General features: G+C 37.5%; 1 protein-coding gene across 1 annotated transcript; it reads right to left on the bottom strand.

The window, feature by feature from the left end:
- On the bottom strand, window positions 1-23,981 carry ASNS (asparagine synthetase (glutamine-hydrolyzing)). The gene is made up of 12 exons (XM_077123218.1): window positions 23,833-23,981; window positions 20,733-21,004; window positions 16,848-17,085; window positions 6,984-7,169; window positions 6,636-6,737; window positions 5,505-5,632; window positions 4,344-4,470; window positions 2,905-3,011; window positions 2,294-2,394; window positions 1,071-1,152; window positions 829-984; window positions 1-349 (listed from the first exon to the last, which is right to left on the bottom strand). Exons 2-12 carry the CDS (start codon window positions 20,979-20,981, stop codon window positions 140-142), a joined length of 1,686 nt encoding a protein of 561 aa, XP_076979333.1. The 5' UTR covers window positions 20,982-21,004; window positions 23,833-23,981; the 3' UTR covers window positions 1-139.
- Between the last annotated feature and the right edge of the window lie 271 nt (window positions 23,982-24,252).

The raw sequence follows: 24,252 nt of genomic DNA, 5'->3' as shown, positions 1-24,252 counted from the left end.
TTTTAAATTGAAGTGAAGACTTTTATTTTTTTCACGCCCAAGTAAACTTGGGTGGTTGACTCTCCTCGCCCCTCTTCCCAGCCCCAACCCCCTTACCCTTCACAACAAGAAATATCCCTTTATAGCTTTGAAAGAGCACCTAAGCTTTGGCAGCTGACTTATAATGGGTCAGGGTGCGGGCAGAAGGGTCAGAGGCATTGATCCACTTGGGCATCCAGTAATGGGTCAGCCAGTCAGCCCGGCCTGGGTAATGACGCTCAAAGATTTGACGGTAGTAATAACCTTCTTTAGTTTTAGGAGTGTTGAAGGGAAATTTTTGTGCTGCAGTTGCCATCATTGCATCATCAACCTGTAAGAATAAGAGTCAAAGAGCAAAACAGTTCTTTAAACTGCATGGAAATAAAAAACATATTTCCTCTGGCTTCAGTAAACAAACAAAACAAGATAAAATACAAGACTGTAAATTCTGTGTGATGCTTTGAATCACCCATCATTTAGAAAATGATAAATAGCTCTAGAAACTCTTAGGGGACATTCATACACATATTTCTAATATTGAGAGGCTGTGAGTGCTTTATTCATTTGGGCCTAATAATGCTGGTGCTTAGTAGGTGCCCAAGAAATATGTGTAAACAAAGGTTGGCATGTTTGGTATATCCTTATGCTACTCTATATTTCTTCATGCTACTAACTTCTTATAAAAGAGGCATTTCTTATAGAGGCCATAAAATCTCTCCTTCAGAGAGAAAGCATTCAAACTGAATTTTAAAATAAAGTGATTATACCTCTGCATCCAAATCTTCCAAAAATGGTTTAAGGGTATTATACCTGATGTTCAATATATTCCTGTAAAATCTTAAACCAGGAATTCTTCACTGAGGTTATTCCATCACTGAAGGCTTCTTTTGGTCGCCAGAGAATTTCTTTAGGTATCAAGTCAGAGCCCTCAAATGTCTCTCTCAGGAGATGTTTTTCTATCCCATTCTGACATGAAAACAAAAAAGCATCAGTAAAAGTTACAAACATAACTTGATACCAATGAAGTTTTCACCTTGAACTGGTTCACCTACCTTTGGAATTCTCATTTCTGGTGGCAGAGACAAGTAATAAGAAGAAAAACGATGATCCAGAAATGGGACTCTCAGTTCAAGGCTTGAAAGAGAAAAGAATGTATAAAGATCAAAGTGGATATTTACTGCTGTCAGTTTAGACACTAATTCAGAACTTCTTGGCAATTCAATCAGGCTCTTAGCAATGTTGAGATTATAAACTGTCATTTTATATCCCTCCTAACTGAAATCTTCTTTCAAAATAGTAATACCAATTATTTCATCTAGGGAGCAAAACTATATGCCCACCAACTGATGAATGAATAACTAAACGAACTGTTTTAGATATGAGTTTACTTTCCCTTTTATGAATAGCTAAATAAGTATCCCAAGAAGCAAAAAAAGTTAGTAGCTATGAACTACCCGACCATCAAGAATGTACCTTGACAGCACCTTTCTGACTCAGTTTTTTCTAGGTGAAAACTTCTCATGTCCTATTTACAACAGTAATGTGAATTCAGTATTTTTTTACTATGAACTGATTAATAATTCACATATAATATGTAATATAAACTAACATTTCATAGTGTTTCATCAAATGCAGCACCATCTAGCTCCTGAATTCTTAGTGGTCTGTTGAGGACAAGCAGATAGGAAAATAACACATTCATTTCCCAATCCTATATTTAATTCTTTCCTAATCTAAGTATGATCCAACAAAGCATGAAAACATTTAATGTTAGTTGTTTATAGTTTCAGGTCATCTAATTTCCAACATGACCTGCTAAAAAGTGAAAGTTTTAGCCAACCAGAAATTATATCCAACAATCCTGGTTAGTTGTAATCATCTAGTCAAAAATCTTACATATTCACTGTTTCATCCCCAAGGGTCAGTCACAGCATCAGAGGTATAGCAAATACTCAATACTTGTCACATGGAGACATACAGTTTTTTCTCTTAAAAAGATTTAACTGCCTTCCTTCTTGGTTGTTCAGATATGAGCAGCATGCTGTCAAGCTTTAAATAAAGTCAGTCTACAATCAACCTATAGAATGCCTCTCTCCATTGCTTCAACAGCACTTTGAATTTAACCTAAATCTTTTGGGGCTTAGAAGCGACCTTCATATGCTATATAAAAGTCATACTTTTTAACATATGGCCAACTGAAAAAAAATAAAGTTAGCCAATGAGCTTTTTGATTTTTATTTTTGTTTTACAGTTATTTCTTAAAATACGGAGTTACCCATGGGCAGCAGTAGTTCGATCTGCACGGAGAACATCAAACAAATAGAGTTCCTTCAGAAGCCTCTCACTCTCTTCTTCAGCTTTTTCAGCAGAAGGAGCCTATTTTACAAAATAATAGTTTTGCTTTTGGCACATGGAACAGATTTTACTTCTTATTCTTACATATATTTCAACTCTAAAGGTAGTAAGAAAAAAAAGCTAAACAGAATGAAGAAGCATGGAATGGACTGAAAAGTAGCAAACAATGTTTCATAAAACATGTCTTCCCTCACACCAAAACTGTTATTAGGTTTAGAACAGATAAAATGGCCCCATGTGCAAGAGCCATAATTCCACAGTGGTTAAGAAAGGTGAATGTGATGTTTATCTAGTTAAAAGAATGGAAGTATTTGACACTTTTAAAATGTCTTTCTTCCCCCAAGAAATACAAAGCAGACAGACACTGTCAGATTTCTTCACATAGCTCATAGGATATTTAAAACAAAATGTTACTCTTACACTGATAAGAGAGATAGAAAGAGAAAAAAGTAATATAAAATAGTAAAATAGTTAAATAAGTCATACTATTCTTAATCTAGCACCAATACTGCTCCTTTTCAGAATGTTTACCTTGTGAAAATATATGTAACCCTGTGTAAGTTCATCTGAACCTTCTCCAGAGAAGATCACCACACTATCTGTGTTCTTCCGAATGTACTTGGAAATTAAATACATACCTTAAAAAAAAGAGAAAAATTACTACAACGTTAACTAACTCTCCACCAAAAATGCCTTTTATTTAGCTTTGAGGGACAATTGCAAGGTCGACTATTATATTTGACTTTGTATTAATCTGAAGTAGTGTCCAATATAATGAACTTGTACCTAACAAACTATTTTATATTTACTTAATCCAAAAGTTATATTGCGGCAATAAAATACCCCAGAATCATTCTACAATTTTACAAGCAGGTTTTGAGATTCTAATGGTTTTAGACCAAGAATGTCTACCTTGAAATTTTGCTAAACTGGACAATGACACAAATATACAAAAAACATACCTTTCCAACTACTGTTACCACGCAAACATTCTAAGAGCTGGGGTTTTGGTAGTTTTGCTTTTTTTAATTTGGTTTTGTTTTTATTTTATAATTGATTCCCATCCACCAAAGTTCACATATAGTTCGGATACTACATAAATTGCTGAACCATGCTTATTTGGTCCTTGCTCCACATCCCTCTAAATCAGCGCTTCTTCTCAACCTTTTTTCATTATTGATCCCTGCCTACAAAGTCTTTCTGGACATTTTTCCTCCTAATTGACCCTCCTCACTCCAAGAAATGTTAATACCATTTAGACACTGTGTATCTTTTATGTACTATGGCTCTTCCAAGGGCCAAAAACCCTTGTAATTTCTAAGACTTTCTTTGCCCTCCAAGAACCACCCTTGTTCTCCTGGGGGTGCCACCACTCCTGTAGAGGATGCATGCTCTAAACCCTGCAGTGACGTCCTTTTGGATCCTGAGTGCTTGTTTAAGAGAGGCGTGTCTCAGCCAGTAGCAGGAGAGGCTTAACAATGTTGGCTCAGTCTAACTGGGGGTATACTTCCAATCTTGGTATGTATTCACAAAGTAAAAGTAGTATTGTTTGCTGGGCAATAATAGCTAGTGAGATGAGTTGTGTGAAAGAATATCTATGAAAATACATCTAAAATAAGTATTCCTTATGTAAAAGGTATTATGGATATAGAACCGACACCCAATTTTATTCAAACTGTACCTAAGAAACTTTATACAGACTAACTGGGGAATGGGGGGGGGGGGGGGCACAAAATTTGTATGCACTGTATGGGGAACTATATAGTGATGCCATAAATGTGGAGGTTTAACAGTACTTTTTGTTCTCCTCACTTCAAAAGATTCGGGGAATTCTTAAAAGCTCCTCAGTGATAATATAGGAATTTTATTTGCATTCACTCTTAAATATTTTATAACCTGGTGCTTAATTATTTTTAAACCCTTATTCTTTTTCAGTATTAAAAAAAATTTAATATCATAAAAAACATTACCTACTGAAGCACGAACTGTTGTAATATCGTAAGTTTCCAAAGCAAATATGACTTCATCCAGGGCCTGAATGCCTTCCTCAGAATTAAAGAGAACCTCATGGTGTTCACTTCCAATATGTTTTGCCACCTGATTACACACACACATATATATACATATATATGTATTTATATATTATATATAAAATCAGCAGGCTAGTTATTTAAAAAATTACCTTTTAAAATGAAGCATGACAGTAGTTCACAACACATCATGAATTAACAATGAGAAACAAACAAGGCAAAATAGAGGAAATTATTCTCTCAGTTACCACATAAAAGCCCCACCTAGCCTGCTTCCCTCATCTCTGCCAGTCTCTATGCCCTCCAACCACCATCTCCCAGCAGATCTTTTAATTTCAAAGGCTTCACTCTAACAAGCAAGAGACTTTCATTCAGTCCCTGATCCCAGCTATTTTACCTAACCTACCTCATCTCTCTCTAGTCCAACACAGACTCGCTCTAAACATGGACTCCTTTTCAACCTCATCAAATGCGTAATTTTACATCCAGAATATTACTCCTATATTGAATGGCTCCAGTGTTCGTTCTACTTTCTTTGGCTATTTTGGATTCTTTCAGCATTGATCAATTTGCTTCAGGATTGTTCTCTAGCTTTCTCATCCATTCTACGTAAGTTCTTCCAGAAAAAGTATGAGGTTTCCTGCACTCCAAATATGTTTAAGGTCCTCTCTGTCCACAATCCTAAACAGAGTGCTTTATAAATATACAGAAAAATAGTAACAATCTAACATTCATTAAGTACTTACTATATGCTAGGTACTATACTTTATATGAATTATATCATTTTCTCCTCAAACCATCCCATAGTAGAAACTATTATTTATAGAAGTAAGGAACTGCATGGTAGAGTGAAGATTTGAAACCAGCAGTCATGCTCCAAAGCTTGTCATCTTAACCACTACACTATACCTGTATGCTTTCAAAATTATTGTCATAGGGCTTTTGTAAGTATTGCATGGGTTATAGTTGATAAAAGTATTTATAGTACGATGTACAACAGTTGATATTCAATAGGTATTTCATTCTATTTTTATAGATTTAAAACAACTACCTACAACAATACAGCAGCAGTCAACATAACGGGCAAAGATGGCTTCTTACCCTTCTAGCAGCCAATAAATCAGGACTGTCTTCCATGCCAATTGCAAATGTCTGGAGAGGGTACTGTATTTGGGCCTCTTTTAACTGCTTCAAAAGGGTGGCAGCCACCAAGCTGGAATCCAATCCCCCTATAAGCAAGACATCAATTGTCCTGGTTATATGCTTCGCATAAGATAGGGACAAAGAGGATTTACATTCCTGTTAAGCACTGAGATTTTATTTTACCATTTAAAAAAATTCAAAAGTTTTACAAGCTTAAAATCAACTTTAATAAGAAAAACCTAAAAATCTAGCATGTAACTGAGTTATAATAATGGTAATAAGCATTTAAATTAGTTAAAAATCACTTCATAGAATTCTAAAGAATGTTTACTAGCTCACTCTTACATCAATAACATGTTTAAGTGGTTACACTACTACAAATATGGAAATGTAGTTCATACCTATAATAAAGGAAACATTAAATTGCATAGTAAATAGTTTATGGTTGTGCTAGTTAGAAAGTCTTGTATACCCCAGTAAAGCTATGTCCTTTAATCCTGATTCAATATTGAAGGGTGGAAACATTTGATGAGATTGTTTCCATGGAGATATAACCCACTCAATTGTGGGTATGGCCTTTTGCTTACATGGAGCAGTGATTCCACCCACTCCAGGTGGGTCTTAATTAGTTTACTGGAGTCCTTTAAATGGGGAAACATTTTGGAGAAAAGTCGATGCAGACACAGGTGTCTAGAAATGCAGAAGCCCCAACTGACACCATTGTTTAGAGCCAACACAGCAGAGACATTTGGAGGTGCAGAAAGAAAATGCCCCCAGGGAAGCTGTTTGAAACCAGAAGCCAAAGGACTAGCAGATGTCAGCCACATGCTAAAGAGGTATTCCGAACCCACTGGCCTTCCTTGAGTCAAGGTGTCTTTCCTAGGATACCTTAGTTTGGACATTTTTGTGGTCTCAAAACTGTAAACTTGCAAATTAATAAATGACCTTTTAAAAAGTCATTCCATTTCTGGTATATTACATTCCAGCAGCTTTAGCAAACTGAAACAATGGTCAAAACTTCAGGGATAATTACAAATCTTTAACTCAAATAAGCAATAAATAAATTACGTTTTTAAATTCTAACTTCACCTGATAAAAGGCAGCCAATCCTTCTGTCTGTCATCAAACGTTTCCTAACGGCATTGTCAAAAAGGATCCGGAGGTTGCTCTTCACAGTTTCTAACTCAAAACCTATAAACACAAAATAAATTAAACAGCTCCAGAGAAACTTAGGTTCAATCATTTATTGAAAAGATGTCCACAATCTTCCAGGCATCATGATGGCATTCACTCAACAGTGAAGTCTGTAAAATCAATGAGCCACCTCCAAATTGAATATGAAATATGTCTTGAAATCTAAATCATTTAGATGACAGAGTATATATTTTTTATTTTGGAGGAGAGGGTGAATGGGTGGGTAGATAGTTGTTTGACTACCTGGGAACAGTTTCTCCACATTGTCATAGAGGGCATGCAGAGGTTCATCTCTACAGTGATGGTATTTAACCATTTCCACTGATGCAACTTTGCCATTGGGCTTTAAATCCAAAACTTCATAGTGTCCTGGAAGAAAAGGCTCCACTTTCAAAAAAGGAGTCGAGGAGTGCTTCAAGTTAACAAGACCTATGAATTAAAAAAGAGAATTTTATTCAAATTAGGTAGGATAACACTTCACAATAACTTTCATCATTAATTAATACCTTTTATATTCCTGTCTATTTCCCCCTTTTAATACAAACACATGTCCATTATATAAGCAAAGCAGGAAAAAAGATATTAATCACCTCAAACCATACCATCTACTTATTAGAGAGATAATTACATTGATTTCTAGTAATTCAAAGCAACATGCATCTTAATATCAAGAAAATCTATTTTCTTTTAATACACAAATATAAAAGAAAAGTTAATATTAAGATATATATTGCTTTGAATTACTAGAAATCAATGTAATTATTTCTCTAATAAGTACATGGTATGGTTTGAGGTAATTAATATTTTTCTTGACAAAAATTCTAGACAGGAAGAAGAATCTGAATATTGAAGAGTTTCATATTTCACAGAATTACACATGCAGATGCAGGCAGATATAGCCTAGCCACATAACCAAATTAAAACACCGGAAGAGACAGAAACTTTGGAACAACTAATCAAAGATGTTCATAAAACTCTCCTAAAGAAATTCAATGGACTGACAAATGACATAAAGGAATCAAGAAGATACTAGAAGAGCATAAAGAAGAATTTAAAAGAATAATTAGAAAAACAGCAGATAGCACAGAGATGAAAGATACACATAAAACACTCTAGGGACATATGACAGCAGATCTGAAGAGGCAGAAGAAAGAATAAGTGAACTAGAGGGGAGGTCAATTGAATTCAAATGTGCAAAAGAACAAATGGCAAAAAGATGGAAAAATTTAAACTGGATCTCAGGAATGATGGACAACATGAAGTGCACAAATAAAATAATTATCAGTGTCTCAGAAGGAGCAGAGATAAGAAAAGAACTAGGAAGACTAATTGAGGAGTAAATGGGAGAAAACTTCCCAATCCTTATAAAAGCCATAAATATGCAAATCAAAGAAGCTCAATGAACCCCAAATAGAATAAATCCAAATAGGACTATTCCAAGGCACATACTAATCAGATTGTAAATGTTGAAGAGAAAAGAAAGTACTGAAAGTGACAAGAGAAAAGCAATACCACAAACAAGGGAAACCACATAAGACTGAGTTCAGACTACTCAACAGGCACCAAAGAGGCAAGAAGGCAGCGGTATATTTTAAGATCCGGAAACAGAAAGACTTCCAGCCTAGAATTACATATCCAGCCCAATTGTCCTTCAAGAGAGGGAGAGATTAAAATTTTCACAGACAGACAAAGGCTGAGAGAATCCGTCAACAAGAGACTGGCCCTGCAACAAATACTAAAGGGAATTCTGTTGGCTGAAAAAAAAAAATTAGACTAGAGATAGGGGTCTGGAGGAGGGCACAGAATCAAAGACTACCAGTAAGGGTAACTTAAAGGATAAAAAGAGAAAGAGGGAAAAAAATATATAGAACTGACAAATATAAACCAAAGGATAGAATAGTAGATTCAAGAACTACCTTTACAGTAATATCTTTGAATGTAAAGAACTAAACCCAACAATTAAAATATAGAGGCTGACAGAATGGATTAATAAACAGGATCATTTATATGCTGCTTACAAGAAACTCATCTTAGGATGCAAGCAGATTGAAAGTGAAAGGACAGAAAAAGATGTTCCATGCAAGTTGTAACCAAAGAAAGCAGGAGTAGCTATACAAATATCAGACAAAATAGACTTTAAATGTAAAGACATCACAAAAGACAAAGAAGGACAATACATATTAGTAAAAGGGAAAATTCACCAAGAAGAAAACAATCATAAATGCTTATGCTTCCGATCAAGGAGCTCCAAAGTACAAGAGACAAACACTGTCAAAACTGAAGGGAGTGACAGACATTTCAACTAAAATAGTAGGAGACTTCAACATATCACTCCCCTCTACAGATAAAACAACTAGGCAGAGGATCAACAAGGAAATAGAGAACTTAAACAATTTGATAAATGAATTAGACCTAACAGACATATACAGGTCATTGCATCCCAAAACACCAAGATATACATTCTTCTCTAGTGCTCATGGAACATTCTCTAGGATAGATATATGCTAGGGCAGAAAATAGGTCTTTATAAATTTAAAAATACTGAAATTATTCAAAGCACTTTCTCTGATCACAACAGAATGAGGCTGGAAATCAATAACCACCAAAAACCAGAACTTTCACAAATAAGTGGAGATTAAATAACGCACACTTAAACAACCAGTGGGTCAAAGAAGAAATTGCGGGAGAAATCGGTAAATACCTAGAGATGAATGAAAATGAGAAAACAACATATCAGAATGTATGGGATGTGGCAAAGGCAATGGTGAAAGGGAAATTTATTGCCCTAAATGTCTATATTAAAAAAGAAGAAAGAGCTCTTTTTCACAGCCCCTCAGAGTCGGTCAGCTGCCTCAGCATGAAGGTGAACATTTCCTTCCCAGCCACTGGCTGCCAGAAGCTCGCTGAAGTAGATGATGAACACAAACTACGAACATTTTATGAGAAGCAAATGGCCACAGAGGTTGCTGCTGATGCTCTGGGCAAAGAGTAGAAGGGCTATGTTGTCCAAATCCATGGTGAAAACGACAAAGAAGGTCTCTCCATGAAGCAGGGTGTCTTGACCCATGGCCACGTCTGCCTTTTAGTACTGAGAAAGGGGCATTCCTGTTATAGACCATGGAGAATTGGAGAAAGAAAGTGCAAATCTGTCCATCAGTATGTTGTGAGAAAGCCGCTGAACAAGGAAGATAAGAAACCCAGGACCAAAGCATCCAAGATTCAGCGTCTTGTTACTCCACGTGTTCTATTACATAAATATCGGTGTATTGCCCTGACGGAACAGCATACTAAGAAAAACAAGGAAGAGGCTGCAGAATATGCTAAACGTTTGGTCAAGAGGATGAAGGAGGCCAAAGAAAAGTGCCAGAAACAAAGGCTATCCTCTCTGAGAGCTTCTATCTCTAAGTCTGAGTACAGTCAAAAATAAGATTTCTAAGAGTTACAAAAAAATAAGATCAGACATTAAATCTTAAAAAAAACAAAAAGAAACAGCAAAAATCAAGGACCTAAAATCGAGAACTGCTCACCTGAAGGAACTAGAGAAAGAACAGCAAACTAACCCCAAAGCAAATAAAAGAGAAATAACGAAGGTTAAAGCAAAATGAAACGGACTGGAGAACAACAACAACAACAACAAAAAAACAACAGAAAGAATCAATAAAAACAAAAGTTGATTCTTTGAGAAAATCAATAAAAGTGATGGATCCCTAGCTAGGCTGACAAAGAAGAGAAGAGAGAAGACGCAAATAAAATCAGAAATAAGAGGCAGGTCATTATCATGGACCCTGAAGAAATTTAAAAAATCATAAGAGATATTACGAACAACTATATGCCAACAAACTAAACAACTTAGATGAAATGGACAAATTCCTAAAAGCACACGAACAGACAACACTGACTCAAGAAGAAATAGAAAATCTTAACAAACCAATCACAAATAAAGGGATTCAATCAGTCATCAAAGAGCTTCTACAAAGCAAAGCCCAGGGTCAGATGGCTTCACAGGGGAATTTTATAAAACATTCCAAAAAGAATTAACACCAATCTTGTTCAAACTCTTCCAAAAAGCTGAGGAAAAAGGAATATTACTTAACCCATTTTATGATGCTAAAATCACTCTAACACCAAAACCAGGTAAAGATGCTATAAGAAAGGACCTACAGGCCAATCTCCCTAATGAATATAGATATAAAAATTCTCAACAAAATACTAGCAAATTGAATCCAACAACACATTAAAAGAATTATATACCACGACCAATGGGGTTTATACTGGGAATGCAAGGGTGGGTCAACAGAAGAAAATCAATCAACATAATACAGCACATTAACAAATTGAAAGGGACAAATTACATGATCATCTCGACTGATGCTAAAAATACTTTAAAAATTCAGCATCCTTTTCTGATAAAACACTTCAAAAGGTAAGAATTGAAAGAAACTTCTTAAATGTGATAAAAGGTGTGTATGAAAAACCCATAGCCAGCATCCTACTCGATGGTGAGAGACTAAAAAAGCCTCTGTCACCACTACTATTCAACAAAGCAATCAAGCAGGAAGAAGAAATAAAAACATCCATTATTTGCAGATGACATGATACTATACTTGGAAAACCATGAGAAAACTATGACAAAGCTTCCTGAGCTGATAATCAAATTCAGCAAGTGGTGGGATAGATTATTGTGCAAAAATCAGTAATGTTTCTATACGCAAGCAATGATCTAACTGAAGAGGCAATAAAGGAAAAAATTCCATTCAAAACAGCAACAAAAAGAATCAAATATCTAGGAATAAACTTAACCAGTGAAGTACAGAACTGTACACAGAAAAGTACATAACATTGCTAAAAGACATCAAAGAAGATTTAAACAGTTGGAAAGCCATTCCCTGCTCATGGATAGGAAAGTTAAATGTAGTTAAGATATCAATTTTACCTAAATTGATCTACAGATTCAATACAATACCAATCAAAATTTCAACAACCTACTTTGAAGACCTGGAAAAGCTAATTGTCAAATTCATTTGGAAGGAAAAGAAGACTTGTTTAGCTAAAGGCATCCTAAAAAAAGAAGAATGAAGTGGGAGATTAACACATCCTGATTTTAAAGCTCATTATAAAGTCACAGTGGTCAAAACAGCATGGTACTGACACAGAGATAGAAGTATTGACCAATGGAATCGAATAGAGAGTGCGGAAATAGACCACCAACTCTACAGTCAGTTGATCTTCAACAAGGTCCCCAAACTCACTGAACAAAGAATAATGTTTTCGATAAATGGGCATGAGAGGACAAGATATCAATAGCCAAAAGACTGAACGAGGATCCTTACCTTAAATTTATACAAAAATTACCTCAAAGTGGATTAAAGACCTAAATATAAGAGCCAATACTTTAAAACTCCTAGAAAAAATATAGGGAAACATCTTTAAGACCTAGTAATAAGAGCTAGCTTTCTAAACTTTACATCCAAAGCATAAGAAATGAAAGAAAAAGTAAATAAATGGGAACTCCTCAAAACCAAATGCTTCTGTGCCTCAAAAGACTTGGTCAAAAAAGATGAAGAGGCAGCCAACTCAATGGGAGAAAATATTTGGAAATCATGTATCAGATAAAAGTTTGATATCCCGTATACATAAATAAATTATACAGTTCAACAACCCAATTACAAAATGGACTAAAGATAAAACAGACATTTTTCCAAAGAGCAAATATAGATGGCTAGAAAGCATATGAAGAGAAGCTCATTTTCATAGCTATAAGGGAAATGCAGATCTAGACTACAATGAAGTATTATCTCACATTTATAAGAATGGCTGTTACTAACCAAGAAGGAAACTATAAATGTTGGAGAGGATGTGGAGAAACTGGAACACTTATGCACCACTTGTAGGAATGTATAATGGTACAGCTGCTATGGAAGATAGTTTGGTGGTTCCTTAGAAAACTAAACATCGAGTTGCCCTTTAATCTGGCCATATTACTACTTGGTATATACCCAGAAGAACTGAAAGCAGTAACACAAACAGATATTTGCACACCGATGTTCATAGAAGCATTATTCACAATTGCCAAAAATGGTAACAATCCAAGTGCCCATCAACAGATGAGTGGATAAACAAAATGTGGACGTATATACGATGAAATATTATGCAGCAGTAACACGAAATGAGGTCTTGAAGCATATGACACAACATGGGTGAAACTTGAGGACATAATGCTGAAAGAAATAAGCCAGACACAAAAGGATAGATATTGTATGGTTTTGCTTTTATGACCTTGGTAAAGGTAAGTTCAGAGGCTTATAATATAGAATATAGGGGACCTAGGATACACAGAAGCTAGAGATAACGGTTAGCTGATGAGGCTGAACTTAAATATTTTTAAGGGAATGGATAGAAGTGAATGCAATTCATTAGTGGAACTACAAGTAATATTACCATATTGAAGGTAAACATGATTGAAAGGAGCTGTATAGAGCCATGTATCCCACTGATTAACACTACAAATATAAACAAATTTATGCGTGAGCTACTTCAAAGGTACGAATCTTGTACAAGTAAATAGAGGGGTACAGGGGGAAATTACTACTGCATGCTATAGTCTTTGTTTAAGAGGAAGACACCAACAGTACCACAGCAATATCAGGGGTAGATAATTGTGGGTGGGGTGGGGCAGGACAGGAGTTAAGGGGAGGTTTGGATTTTCTGTTTGGTGAGGGTGTGGTTATTGGATATGTTCCTCTTGGAGCAATGAAAATTGTCTAAAATTCAGAGTGTTGATGATTGTACAACCAAGTGAGGATAATGAGAGACATGGAATGTTGACTTGGAAAATTACACATGATGCCCAGTGGATGGAGGTGGCTGAAGGATACATTGACTGAGAAGTAGAATGGCAAACTGTGGTGTGTATCTATGATCGAATATTGCGCAGCTACAGAAAGGAGCTAACTTGTGAGGTATGCAACAAGGTGAATAAACCTAGGGGACGTTATGTGATCCAAAATAAGCCAGAAACAAAAGAACAAATATTGTATTGGTCTCTTACAGAAAATACTTATTAGAAAATTGGGGCCTAGATTGTAAGTTCTTATAGCAGTCACATTCAGTCCAGAGCTCTAGATTTTGGGATGTTGCACTATATATGTATAACCTGGTATTTCTTTGGAACACTGGTTACCCGTGTGACACCTAAGACTGTGCCATATATGTATAACCTGGTATTTCCCTGGAATTTGGGGTAACTGTGTGACAACCTAAGACTCAGAGTAGGCGTTCTGCAGGTCTGCAAGTCAGCCCTGCCATATACAAAAAGAAAACAGAAAAGGACATCAGACTTCAATTATAGATAAGAATGAAACCCACTGGGTCAGGACTAAAGTAAATCAGAATAGAGCTAAGGAGGACATTGTCCATATTTTAGAACTACACCTCCTGTTTGAGACCAAAGGAAGAGAGGTTTATTTTTTCCAAAATCTAAATTTTCTGTAGCATATAATCTAACTCAATCTGTCTGGATAGGTCATTCAAATGACCCAAACACGTGAAGCCCAGAATGGGAATTAGAGTTTGTAATTCTGTATAATTACCTGGATATATTCCATAGTATACTGACCAGATAATTAAAAAGTATTGGCAATGTCCCTTAAAGGACGGGAGAAAATATATGGAACTATTAAGCTTCACCACTGGAGAAACTACAGATACTGTCTCAAACAGTAGGGACTCCCAGGTCAATAGTCCAAGGCCTTAAGCTTGAGGCTAGCTCTAGGGAAACTTATTTATGCAGTGGAGAACCTAACCCTACCTATAGATAGTTATGCCTAAGAGTTACTTGCAGAGGACCTCTTTTGTTGCTCAGATGTGGCCTCTCTCTCTCAGCCCATTTCTCCAAGTAAAATCATTATCCACCCCTCTATGTGGGACATAATGTCCAGGGGTGAAAGTCTCCCTGACAATGTGGGATATGACTCCAGAGATAACCCTGGCCCTAGCACTGTGGGATAGACAATGCCTTCCTAACCAAAAGGGGGGAAAGGAATGTAAAAAATAAAGTATCAGTGGCTGAGAAAGTTCAAATAGAGTTGAAAGGCTATCTTGGAGGCTACTCTTATGCAAGCTTCAGCTAGATATTGCTATTTACCATGGTTTTTGCCAAATACAACCAAATCATTCCTGTCAACCATAAAGAACACCTAAGGCTCAGATATTCTACAAAAGTGTCATGCACTATGATTATTTTATGGAAGCCTACAACCTCTAGACTAGGATAGTCCAGATAAGTCCTGAAACCCAGAGAGGCCAGTCTCTGTAAAAACATCAATTAGTTCTCATCCCCTATTCCATATTATCAAAAATCCTTTCCAGGGTGGGCCATGGTGGCTCAGCAGGCAGAGTTCTCACCTGCCATGCCAGAGACCCAGGTTCAATTCCCGGTGCCTGCCCATGTTAAAAAAAAAGTAAAACTAAACTATGAAATCTGTTCTGTAACTACTTGTTATATGCTATATTTCACAATAAAAAAATGTTAAAAGAAATTTTAAAAAGATACATTTATGAAGCAAAGAGATGGACTTGACACTATTAAGCGTATGATATCCTGACAGCCATTTCTTTGTTATCACCGAAGTATTTTAAAACAGCTGTGGTTCCCTGTCCTTGAAGAAGTAAAATGAACCACTTTTTGGTACTTTACAGTCAGATATTAAGAAGCCAGATATCTATTCCTTAACTATTTTTTATACACTATATGAATAAAAGTATAATTTAAATTCCCTCAATTAAGTTCTCACACAGAAAAAGATGCTAATGCTATAAGGAGTAACCCACCTGACAGCACCATGATCCTTGATTTAAAAAGAGTTCAGGGTGGGCCACGGTGGCTCAGCAGGCAAGAATGCTCGCCTGCCATGCCAGAGGACTGGAGTTCAATTCCCAGTGCCTGCCCACGTAAAAAAAATAAAAATGAAAAAAATAAAAAAAGAGCTCAATGTTTTCTAGTAAATAGTAATGGCCTATATAAACAGAACACTTTATAATTTGAGCATGTTAGCCCAGTCATCTACTGTGTCACTGTGTAGTACTAAATTCAAGGTCCAGATAAGAGATCCAAATCCCATCACTAGCTAGCGGACATCAAGAGAGCTACACAATCCCTTTATTGGAGGGTAAGTCGTTAAAAGGCTTTAAACAGGACATACAGAGAGCACTGTGTTCAAATGAGTTTTAGATAGGTTATTCTAAAAGCTGTGAGAGAGGAAGACAGCTAAGTATTTTAGATGAAATGATTTTGGTCTAGAAAAGGTCAGTGTTTTTAGAAGGACGCAGAAGAGAACAGACTCAAGGAATTTCAGAGCGCAATCTAGATGTGAGATTTAATTCCATATCAAGTTAACATCAGGGCCAAAGGAGGTACTATGGAAGTAAGGAAACTACTTTTCCCTTGTTTCCTCTTTGTTCAGTATCCCTAAGAGTACCTTAGGTAACTGACATATATACTTGTTCTTTGCATTTGATCACACTAGAAATCCTTGAAAATACACCAACTCAGCAAGCTATTAGCACCCACACTGTAACAAGTGTCAGAAGGATCCTTTCGTTGATCTCATGATTCTTGCTTCAGATAATATCAAACTGGAGAGGAAAACTGAGTGAGAAAGGATTTAAGGAATGAGGCAAGAGACAAATTTTAGGATATCATTGCTGTTTACTTGAGAGATAAATAAGTTTACTGTTACAAAATGCTAAATAAATCTTAGCTTCTGTTATAACTGTGGTACAGTACCGCAACTGCAGGGCCAGCCCTACTACTACCATATGGTGAAGGAAAACTTGAAAATACATATAGGATCAACCTACATGGTACAGGATAGCAGCACAACAAAAAATACACAATGACTACAGAGTCATCCTTCAAGCATTACAAAATTAAACCACTGTAAAGCAGTCCAACTCCTTTGTTTTAAGAAAACAAAGCTCAGAAGACCCATTACTTACCTACTCACTTGTAAAATTTTGGATTGCCTCCTATAGGATTAGCAAATACGATTTAGAAAAAAACACAAAACAGGAAAATACTTAAAATCTATAGAAAAATTCTATTACTACCTTTAGCTTCTGAACACACCGCCAAAAATCCATCTTCTGTCATGGCTTTGAACAAAGGTCTGACTCCATACGTATCTCTTCCCAGGAATACTTTCTTATTGGCAGTATCCAGTAAAATAAAAGCAAACACCCCATCCAACATACAGATTGTTTGCTCAATTCCTCCTTTGTTATAAAGGTGAAGGATTATCTCACCATCTACTTTGGTCTGGTATTCAAATTCAAAACGGTATTGCATCTTAAGGAAACAATAGCAAAATAAAAATATTAGAACCCTTGCACACTCACTACTTTTTTATTGTAGAGTTGCTTCAGTGACTTCTGTGCTTTACAATCATTTCATGCACTTTAGTGATTCAGATGAACCACAGCATTACCAAGTAAAGTTTTTTTGAACTCAGAATTCTACAAATTCTTCACAATATAAACCTAAACATGACAATTTTAGTTGCATTCTGACAAACAGATTACAGAAGCAATGAATCGGAACACTAATGCATGGTGAGATGGAAATGCATGCTATATGCATACTTACTTTGTACATAATACACATATATGTATATAATTTTTAAGTTAAGAAAACACTGCTCAGTTGCCATGAGACTAAAAATGTATCTTCTACAATTATCTAACTTTTGGTGTGAGAATACGGTTTTGGCTGTGGTTCTAAATTGATTTCAGCTTCAAAGACCTCCTATGAAAATATAAGGCAACAAGACATACATCTGGCCCCATTCTCAGCCAAATGCCTCCATCACAGTAACTGAGAAACATGGTCAGAAACAAAGCTACTATCTCTAGAGGGGGACTAGAATATCCAGCATTTCACTACTGCAGTAGCTTACAACCAGTTCCCTCTGATAGAGGGATAGCAGTGGTTCTTTATTATTTATTATTCTTTATTATTCTCTGTGGCCCAAAGGAATAGAAAAGAGATCACTATTGCCACTGCATATAGAATAAGAGGGTCTGAATAAGTTATGCCTGTTCTGTGGCTCTTCATCACTGCTGGCAAACTGTAAGGGTGAAAGACCTTTCGTGTTCCTTTCTTTGTACTTGCACTCACATTTCTGGTTAACAATGGAGAGTGAAAAGATCAATATAACCAAAATCAGATGAAAATCCTGAATAAGTTTAAAACTTTAAAACAATTTAATTTTAAAAGGTACATCTTTATGTATGTATATATATGATATATGAACATGCTTCACAATTCAGTTCACTGCATAATTTGTGAACCTTTTTTCTACAAGGATGCTCTCAGAAAAAAATAGGTTTTGGCTGCCATCAGTGTCTACAAAACCACTTACTGGTTGTCTCTCACTGCTCTGGGAGAATATCAGAGACACTCCTGTCACTAGCCGAATTTGGAAAGAGCTTCCACTGACATTTTGGGCTGAAGTACCTTTGTTGGGCAAATGAGTTTAAGGTATTTGGGGATATTAATAAGCAACTACTTCCCAATTCTATCCCTATTTCTCCCCACTGCCTCACTGCCTCTCTTTAGCTTAGTCTAGACTTGCAGTAATTCATTTAAGAGGTGACTGTCCCATGGTTAATGATATACATGTATCACTGCCTGCACCCCTGAAACCACACCTCCATGTTGCCATGGATAAAAGTCCCAAATCTTGCCACCAGCCTGAAATCATACAGGCATCAGATTTGTCTGTTACCAGTCCCTGGTCTCCCTGCAGGAAGAGAGCCTTCTCTTGGCTTAGTAAGAAAGAAGTTTTAACTGCTCCCTCCTTTACCTCCCACTAGCATGGTATTCCATTCTCATCTTTCTTGTTCACCCTTTTGTCCCCAAGCATCTAGAAAAATAATGCCTGGCACAAGACATAGCCCTAAACAATGGCAAAGCTGTTGTTCAGAGATAAAAATGTCTAAAGAGTGACTGGAATAGAAATCCTTATGAATCAATGATAGGCATATATCAAGAAGTCTCAAAAAATATCAAGAGACATTATAACCTAATGCATGAACTTTAATTGAAATCTGGCTCAAAGCAACAGCAACAGCAATAACAACTAAAACAATGTCCTTGGGACACCTGGATAAAGTTTAATATGAACTGGTTACTAGGTATTATATTGGAGCTATATTATAATAAATGGTATTAAGGATTCTTAGGTTTAATAACAGTATTTGTATCAGGTAGAAGAATATCATTATTCTTTATATATTTAGCAATAAAATGTCATGTTATCTGCAACATGCTCTCAAATGATTCAGCCAAAAAATGAATTGTGTGTGTGTATGAGTGTAGAGAAAATGTATATATGGGAAAGCATTAACAAATTATTCAATCTAGGTGTTCACTGTTCTAATTTTTCTGTGTGTTTGAAATTTATAATCAAAGTTGAGGGGAATAAAAAAACGACTTGCATACTGCAGAGAAAAAGTTTCTTATAAAACACTAATCAAATAATCTGAGACTGGAAGTTACTTATCAAATTCAGCTTTCTAAGGTCAGAATTTCCATCCCTCAACCCATTTCATTCTAAGAGTATGCTTTCATCAGATTAGAAAGCTGACACGCTGCCAAGTATTCCTTCTTGAACTCCATTATATCTGGCTACCTTTTGTTCATTGGCTACAATTAGGTGAAGCATGCAACAGCATTAAATATCTCAGTGGCAGTATTATGTAAAAGCTACAAATATAATCATCTCCAAACTATTAAATTCTATCCATGCCTTTAAATCCTCAAATTCCATTGCTCTTATAATGATAATCCAAATCCATGCTATGCCTATAAGGTTCTCTTCAATCTAGTCCTACTTCCCTGCCCAACCCCACCTTGTCCAGCTTCCCCTCATTATTTAACCACAGGGCTCTTTCCCACCTCCCGGGTACTACACTTGCTATTCCCTCTTTATGAAATGTTTTTCCTAACATTGTTAGCAGACCTTTGTCCATTCAGTCCCAGTTCAAGTGCCACTTTCTCAAGAGAGCTTCTTCTGAACACCCTTCCTGAACGTGGATTTCCAATTTTTATCAGCCCCATATTCGTTCCTTCTGAACACCTTTTACAGTGTATGATGATTTTTTGTCTGCTCCTCTAATAGAATAAACTCCCTCTGAGTGCAACTCTGCCCTTTCATTTATCACAGTACCCCCAGCACCTAACAGAGCCTATCAGACTCTAATATTTAAATTCATAATAGGAAAAAAAAAAAAAAAAAAAAACGCTAAAAGTCAAAGAACCTGAATCCTATTCTCCAATTTTATCAATTTTTGGTGTTACTGGGGATTCAATCATGTCCCCCACAAAGGGCATATTCAAGTTCCAATCCCTCATCTTGTGGGTGTGAACCTGTTTGCAAAAAGGACCTTTTAAGATGTTATTTGTTAAAGTGTGCTCAAACTGAATGAGAGTGGGCCTTAATCCAGTATCACTCAAGTCCTTATAAACAAAGGAAATTGTGGACATTGGAGAAGACATAAGAAGAGCAAGGAACCAGAAGTCAACTGAACCCAGAGGAGGAAGGCATCACTATGTGACAGAAAAGCCAAGGACCAAGAAGGATCACCAGCAGCCAGCCCCAGAATGACAATCTTAGGGGAGAAAGCATTGCCTTCCTAATGCCTTGATTTCTGGACTTCTTCTAGTCTCAAAATTGTGAACCAATAAATTCCTATTATATAAGCCAACCCACTGTATAGTACTTGTTTGGCAGCCTGGAAACTAAAATAGTGACCAAGTCATTTCGCCTCTTTGTGCATCAGCGTCCGGCCTATATAAGTGAAACAAACGAGATAATGAACATTGGGAACACCCTGAAAAGAAAAGAGCTTTACACAAAATACATACTATCATTGTAATCAACTAGTTCTGAAGTTTAATCATATCCAGGTATCTTCTGGTCTCATTTTGTTTACCTCCTTGTGGTTGTAGATTTCTCCATTGTAACAGAGCCACAAATAAGGGTATTTCTTCAATCGAATTGGCTGCATTCCAAACAGCTGGTCGACGACTGCCAACCGGTGAAATCCAAAGCAGCAGTTGGTGTATCCATTGACATTCTCAAAACGAAACGCATCTGGACCCCTGTGTGCAATCTTCATGGCACTCAGGCACTGAACAGAGAGGCAATCATCGCTGCCAAAGAGGGCCCAAATGCCACACATGGTAGAGTGGTGCTACCAGCGCTCTATGGAGAGAAAAACAGACCAATCAAACGTGCAATATCAAATCTAGGTCTGCACAAATCTGACTCCAGAAACTTGTCTAAACCACTTCTAATATTGAAATATAAACCATTTTACCCACAGCAATTTTCTTTTAGGTTGGCAAATACACAGGATTAGAGAATGATTTTATTTACTTACAAGCATCCATCAGAAAAGATGGATGTCCTTTATATCCAGTCAGTGACAGCTTAGGACCCAGCCAAAGCCTGCACCTCTCCCACCTTACGATCTGGTGGTCAGCTCTAGCTAGTAGCGTTAAGCCTCCATTCTGTCCTTGTATCCTAAGTGTACTAGAAATCCCAGCCATGCTGTCTCCGCCCAAGCCTCAAAAACCCTCGGAGACCCAAGAGACTATCTAGATTATTGCAGCCTCCTCTCAGGCCTCCATGACAATTAATGTCCCTTCTTTGCCCATTCTAACTGAAGACAGAATACAATGAGTAGAAAATAAGACTGACCATACTATTAAAATACAAAATCAAGATATATAGCTCTTATAAGCATTTCACAACTTGTAGCTTACTTCTAAGTGATTTAGTCATATGTGAGCTAAGAAATTTGAAAGAAAAAAACAATATAATCTGACTGGATATCCTGGCTTTATAACAAATTAAACGTTTTAAGTTGACAGAAGATGCAAAATGTTCACCATCAAAATGTTCTAAATAACAAAAGCGTTCTCAAATATTTGACTCAAAGCTGCCTTGACCAATAAGAAAATAGATGGGGCAGAGAGAGCAGCACCATCCCTGAAAATGAACTTGGCTCATCCCTGTAGGTCAAGAACCAAATAATTCCTACAAAGTTAGTTAATACTTTACCATTTCAAGTTCTCAACTGTAAAATAAGAGGCAGCTTTTCTTCGGATGCTGCCAGCTCAAAACAGTTATTTTACCAAAATATCTATAATCTGGAAAATAACCATTTGGGTACTTTTAAAAAATACAAATTTGCAGAAAATGCCCAGATGAGACAAAAATCCTAAAGCAAAAATAGAAATTCACCTTTCATCTACCACTTTGAGCAATCCTCTGAAGACTCTTGACGGTATTATTCCTCTGTATCTAAGTGAACCCAAGCTTAGTCTGGCCTTTTAATAAGTCCAGTTTACAAGTATTAACTAAAACAACTTGGAAATGAAGCGTCATTTATTCTACAGGGTCCCTTCTGCTCAAGTGGCCTTATTATGAAATACTTACTAAGAGATTTAGTGGGTAAATTCATTGTGATTTAAGTGAGACGACTACTAATAAACCGTCTTTGATTCTATTAAAGTGGTTTGGGAAAATGCTTTGGAAATCATGTAAGGTTATCAGTGAATCATTTACCTAAGTCTCCTTAATGCTGCTTAGTAAATCCTGGGATTAAACCTGCTATAGGAAAATACAACTACTAACTACTAAATTGGAAAGAGGGGGAACAAGAAGTTTGTGAAGCATACTTAATTCTCCAACAGAGAAAAGTAAATTAAAGCTATAATCTATTATTTTATTGGGATGAGTACTATCTATAGGAGGGCAAAAGTCCTATTTGCAATGCTTTTTCTTGTCGCTGCTGGTTGTTCCCAGTAATTTTCCATACTTCCTCATAAACTGCTAGAGCAGTGCTGGCCAATGGAGATATGTGAGTCATATATGTAACTTAAAACATTCTAGTAGTCTCATTTAAAAGTAAAAAGAAACAGGTGAAATCAATTTTAAACACATTTTATTTAACACAATATATCCAAAGTTGTGTCATTTCAACATGTAATCAATGTAAAAAATTATGGAAGAGCTCTTTTACATTACTTTTCCCTACTAAGTTTTCAAAACTCAGCGTTATTTCGGACTTCCGGCACATGAAGTGCATGCAGTCTAGCAAGCATTTCAAGTACTCAATACTTTCACATGTGGCTCATGGCTACAGTACTGGACAGCGCCATTTCAGTTCATTTAATTTCTATTTAATTTATCAACTATTTAAACTTCACCACTATCACTTTACTTTTATATTTAGATCTCAGTAACTTACTCCTGGACAGGTTCAAGACCTACTTTATTTCTATAATTACTCTTACAGCAAAACGATCCATCAATGAAAAATGATTTATCAGCGCTTCTAAACAAGCACGCTGGGCAACAGATAACTAAGAAATGATGCAGACCCACGGGCCGAAAAGAAAACTGTTAGAAACCGCACTGAAGCTTTAGAACAGATATTCACTGGGAAAAGTTCTTTTGCCTTTTTTCCGCACGGAGCGCCTGGCGCACCAAATAAACCCCACAGATGCCTTCCTGTAGGGTTGGCTCAGGAAGTCACTTGTTGAGTCCCGCAGTCCACACGGAGGGGGGTGGGGGGCGCCGGTACAAATACCAAGGCTGCGACTGGGGCCGGAGACCCTCCCTCCCCCACAGGGCCACCGATCCCGTCTCCCGGCCACGTGTGCCCTCCTGCTCTTCCGCTGCGGGGCCGCGAGCATTTCCACAGGCTTCCACTGACGCAATAGCGCGAAAAAAATAAAATAAAATAAAATTGACAAGGGCCCAACTAGGCCGCCGCCTCATCGTCCCCGAAACGAGCCTCCCGACGCCGCTCCCTCTTTCCTCCATCCCTCAAGGGTCTTTCCTCACCTACTCGCTCCCCCGCGCGCAGCGGTAGGGGGGCGCACCCCCCAACCTCTCCGCCCGCAGGGTCCCCAGCATCCGTGGGGCGCCCGGCACCGCGTCCCTCCACCCCGTGCGCCGGCGCCAGGCCGCAGCGCATCCTCCTCCCCCGCGCGGGGCCGAGTAAGGCGGGCCCGGCTTACCTGGGCACGCGTGGGCCGGGCTGGGGAAGGTGCGAAGGTGAAGTATACCCGCTAAGGGGACAAAGGTGCCGCGGCGGGCTTCCCCACACCTTATACTCGCCTTGCTCCTGTAACGCGGGCGGGAAGTTTCATCATGTCCGCCGGAGCCAACCAGCGCGCGCAGGGGCGGGGCTCGGGGCGGGGCCTCAGGCAGCCGGGGCGGGTCAGGGAGGAGCGAACCCGGGGGCGGGCACCCAGGGGGCCGGAGCGGTGAGGGCCAGGAGGAGCCGTAGGTTCAGGCCCGTTGAGGTGTGTGTTCTTATTTCAAGACTGCGTCAGAGGTCGGGCCCCACTGGCTCCTAGGGTTCCAGAAGTCCTGACAATTAGAAGGTCTTCAATACTTGGTTTGCGCTTATGGAAATCATCACCAGTTTTTTTGTT

This window comes from Tamandua tetradactyla, chromosome 1 (genome assembly GCF_023851605.1).
Source record: "Tamandua tetradactyla isolate mTamTet1 chromosome 1, mTamTet1.pri, whole genome shotgun sequence".
Lineage (NCBI taxonomy): Eukaryota > Metazoa > Chordata > Mammalia > Pilosa > Myrmecophagidae > Tamandua > Tamandua tetradactyla.
This window is presented reverse-complemented; position numbering and strand designations above follow the sequence as displayed.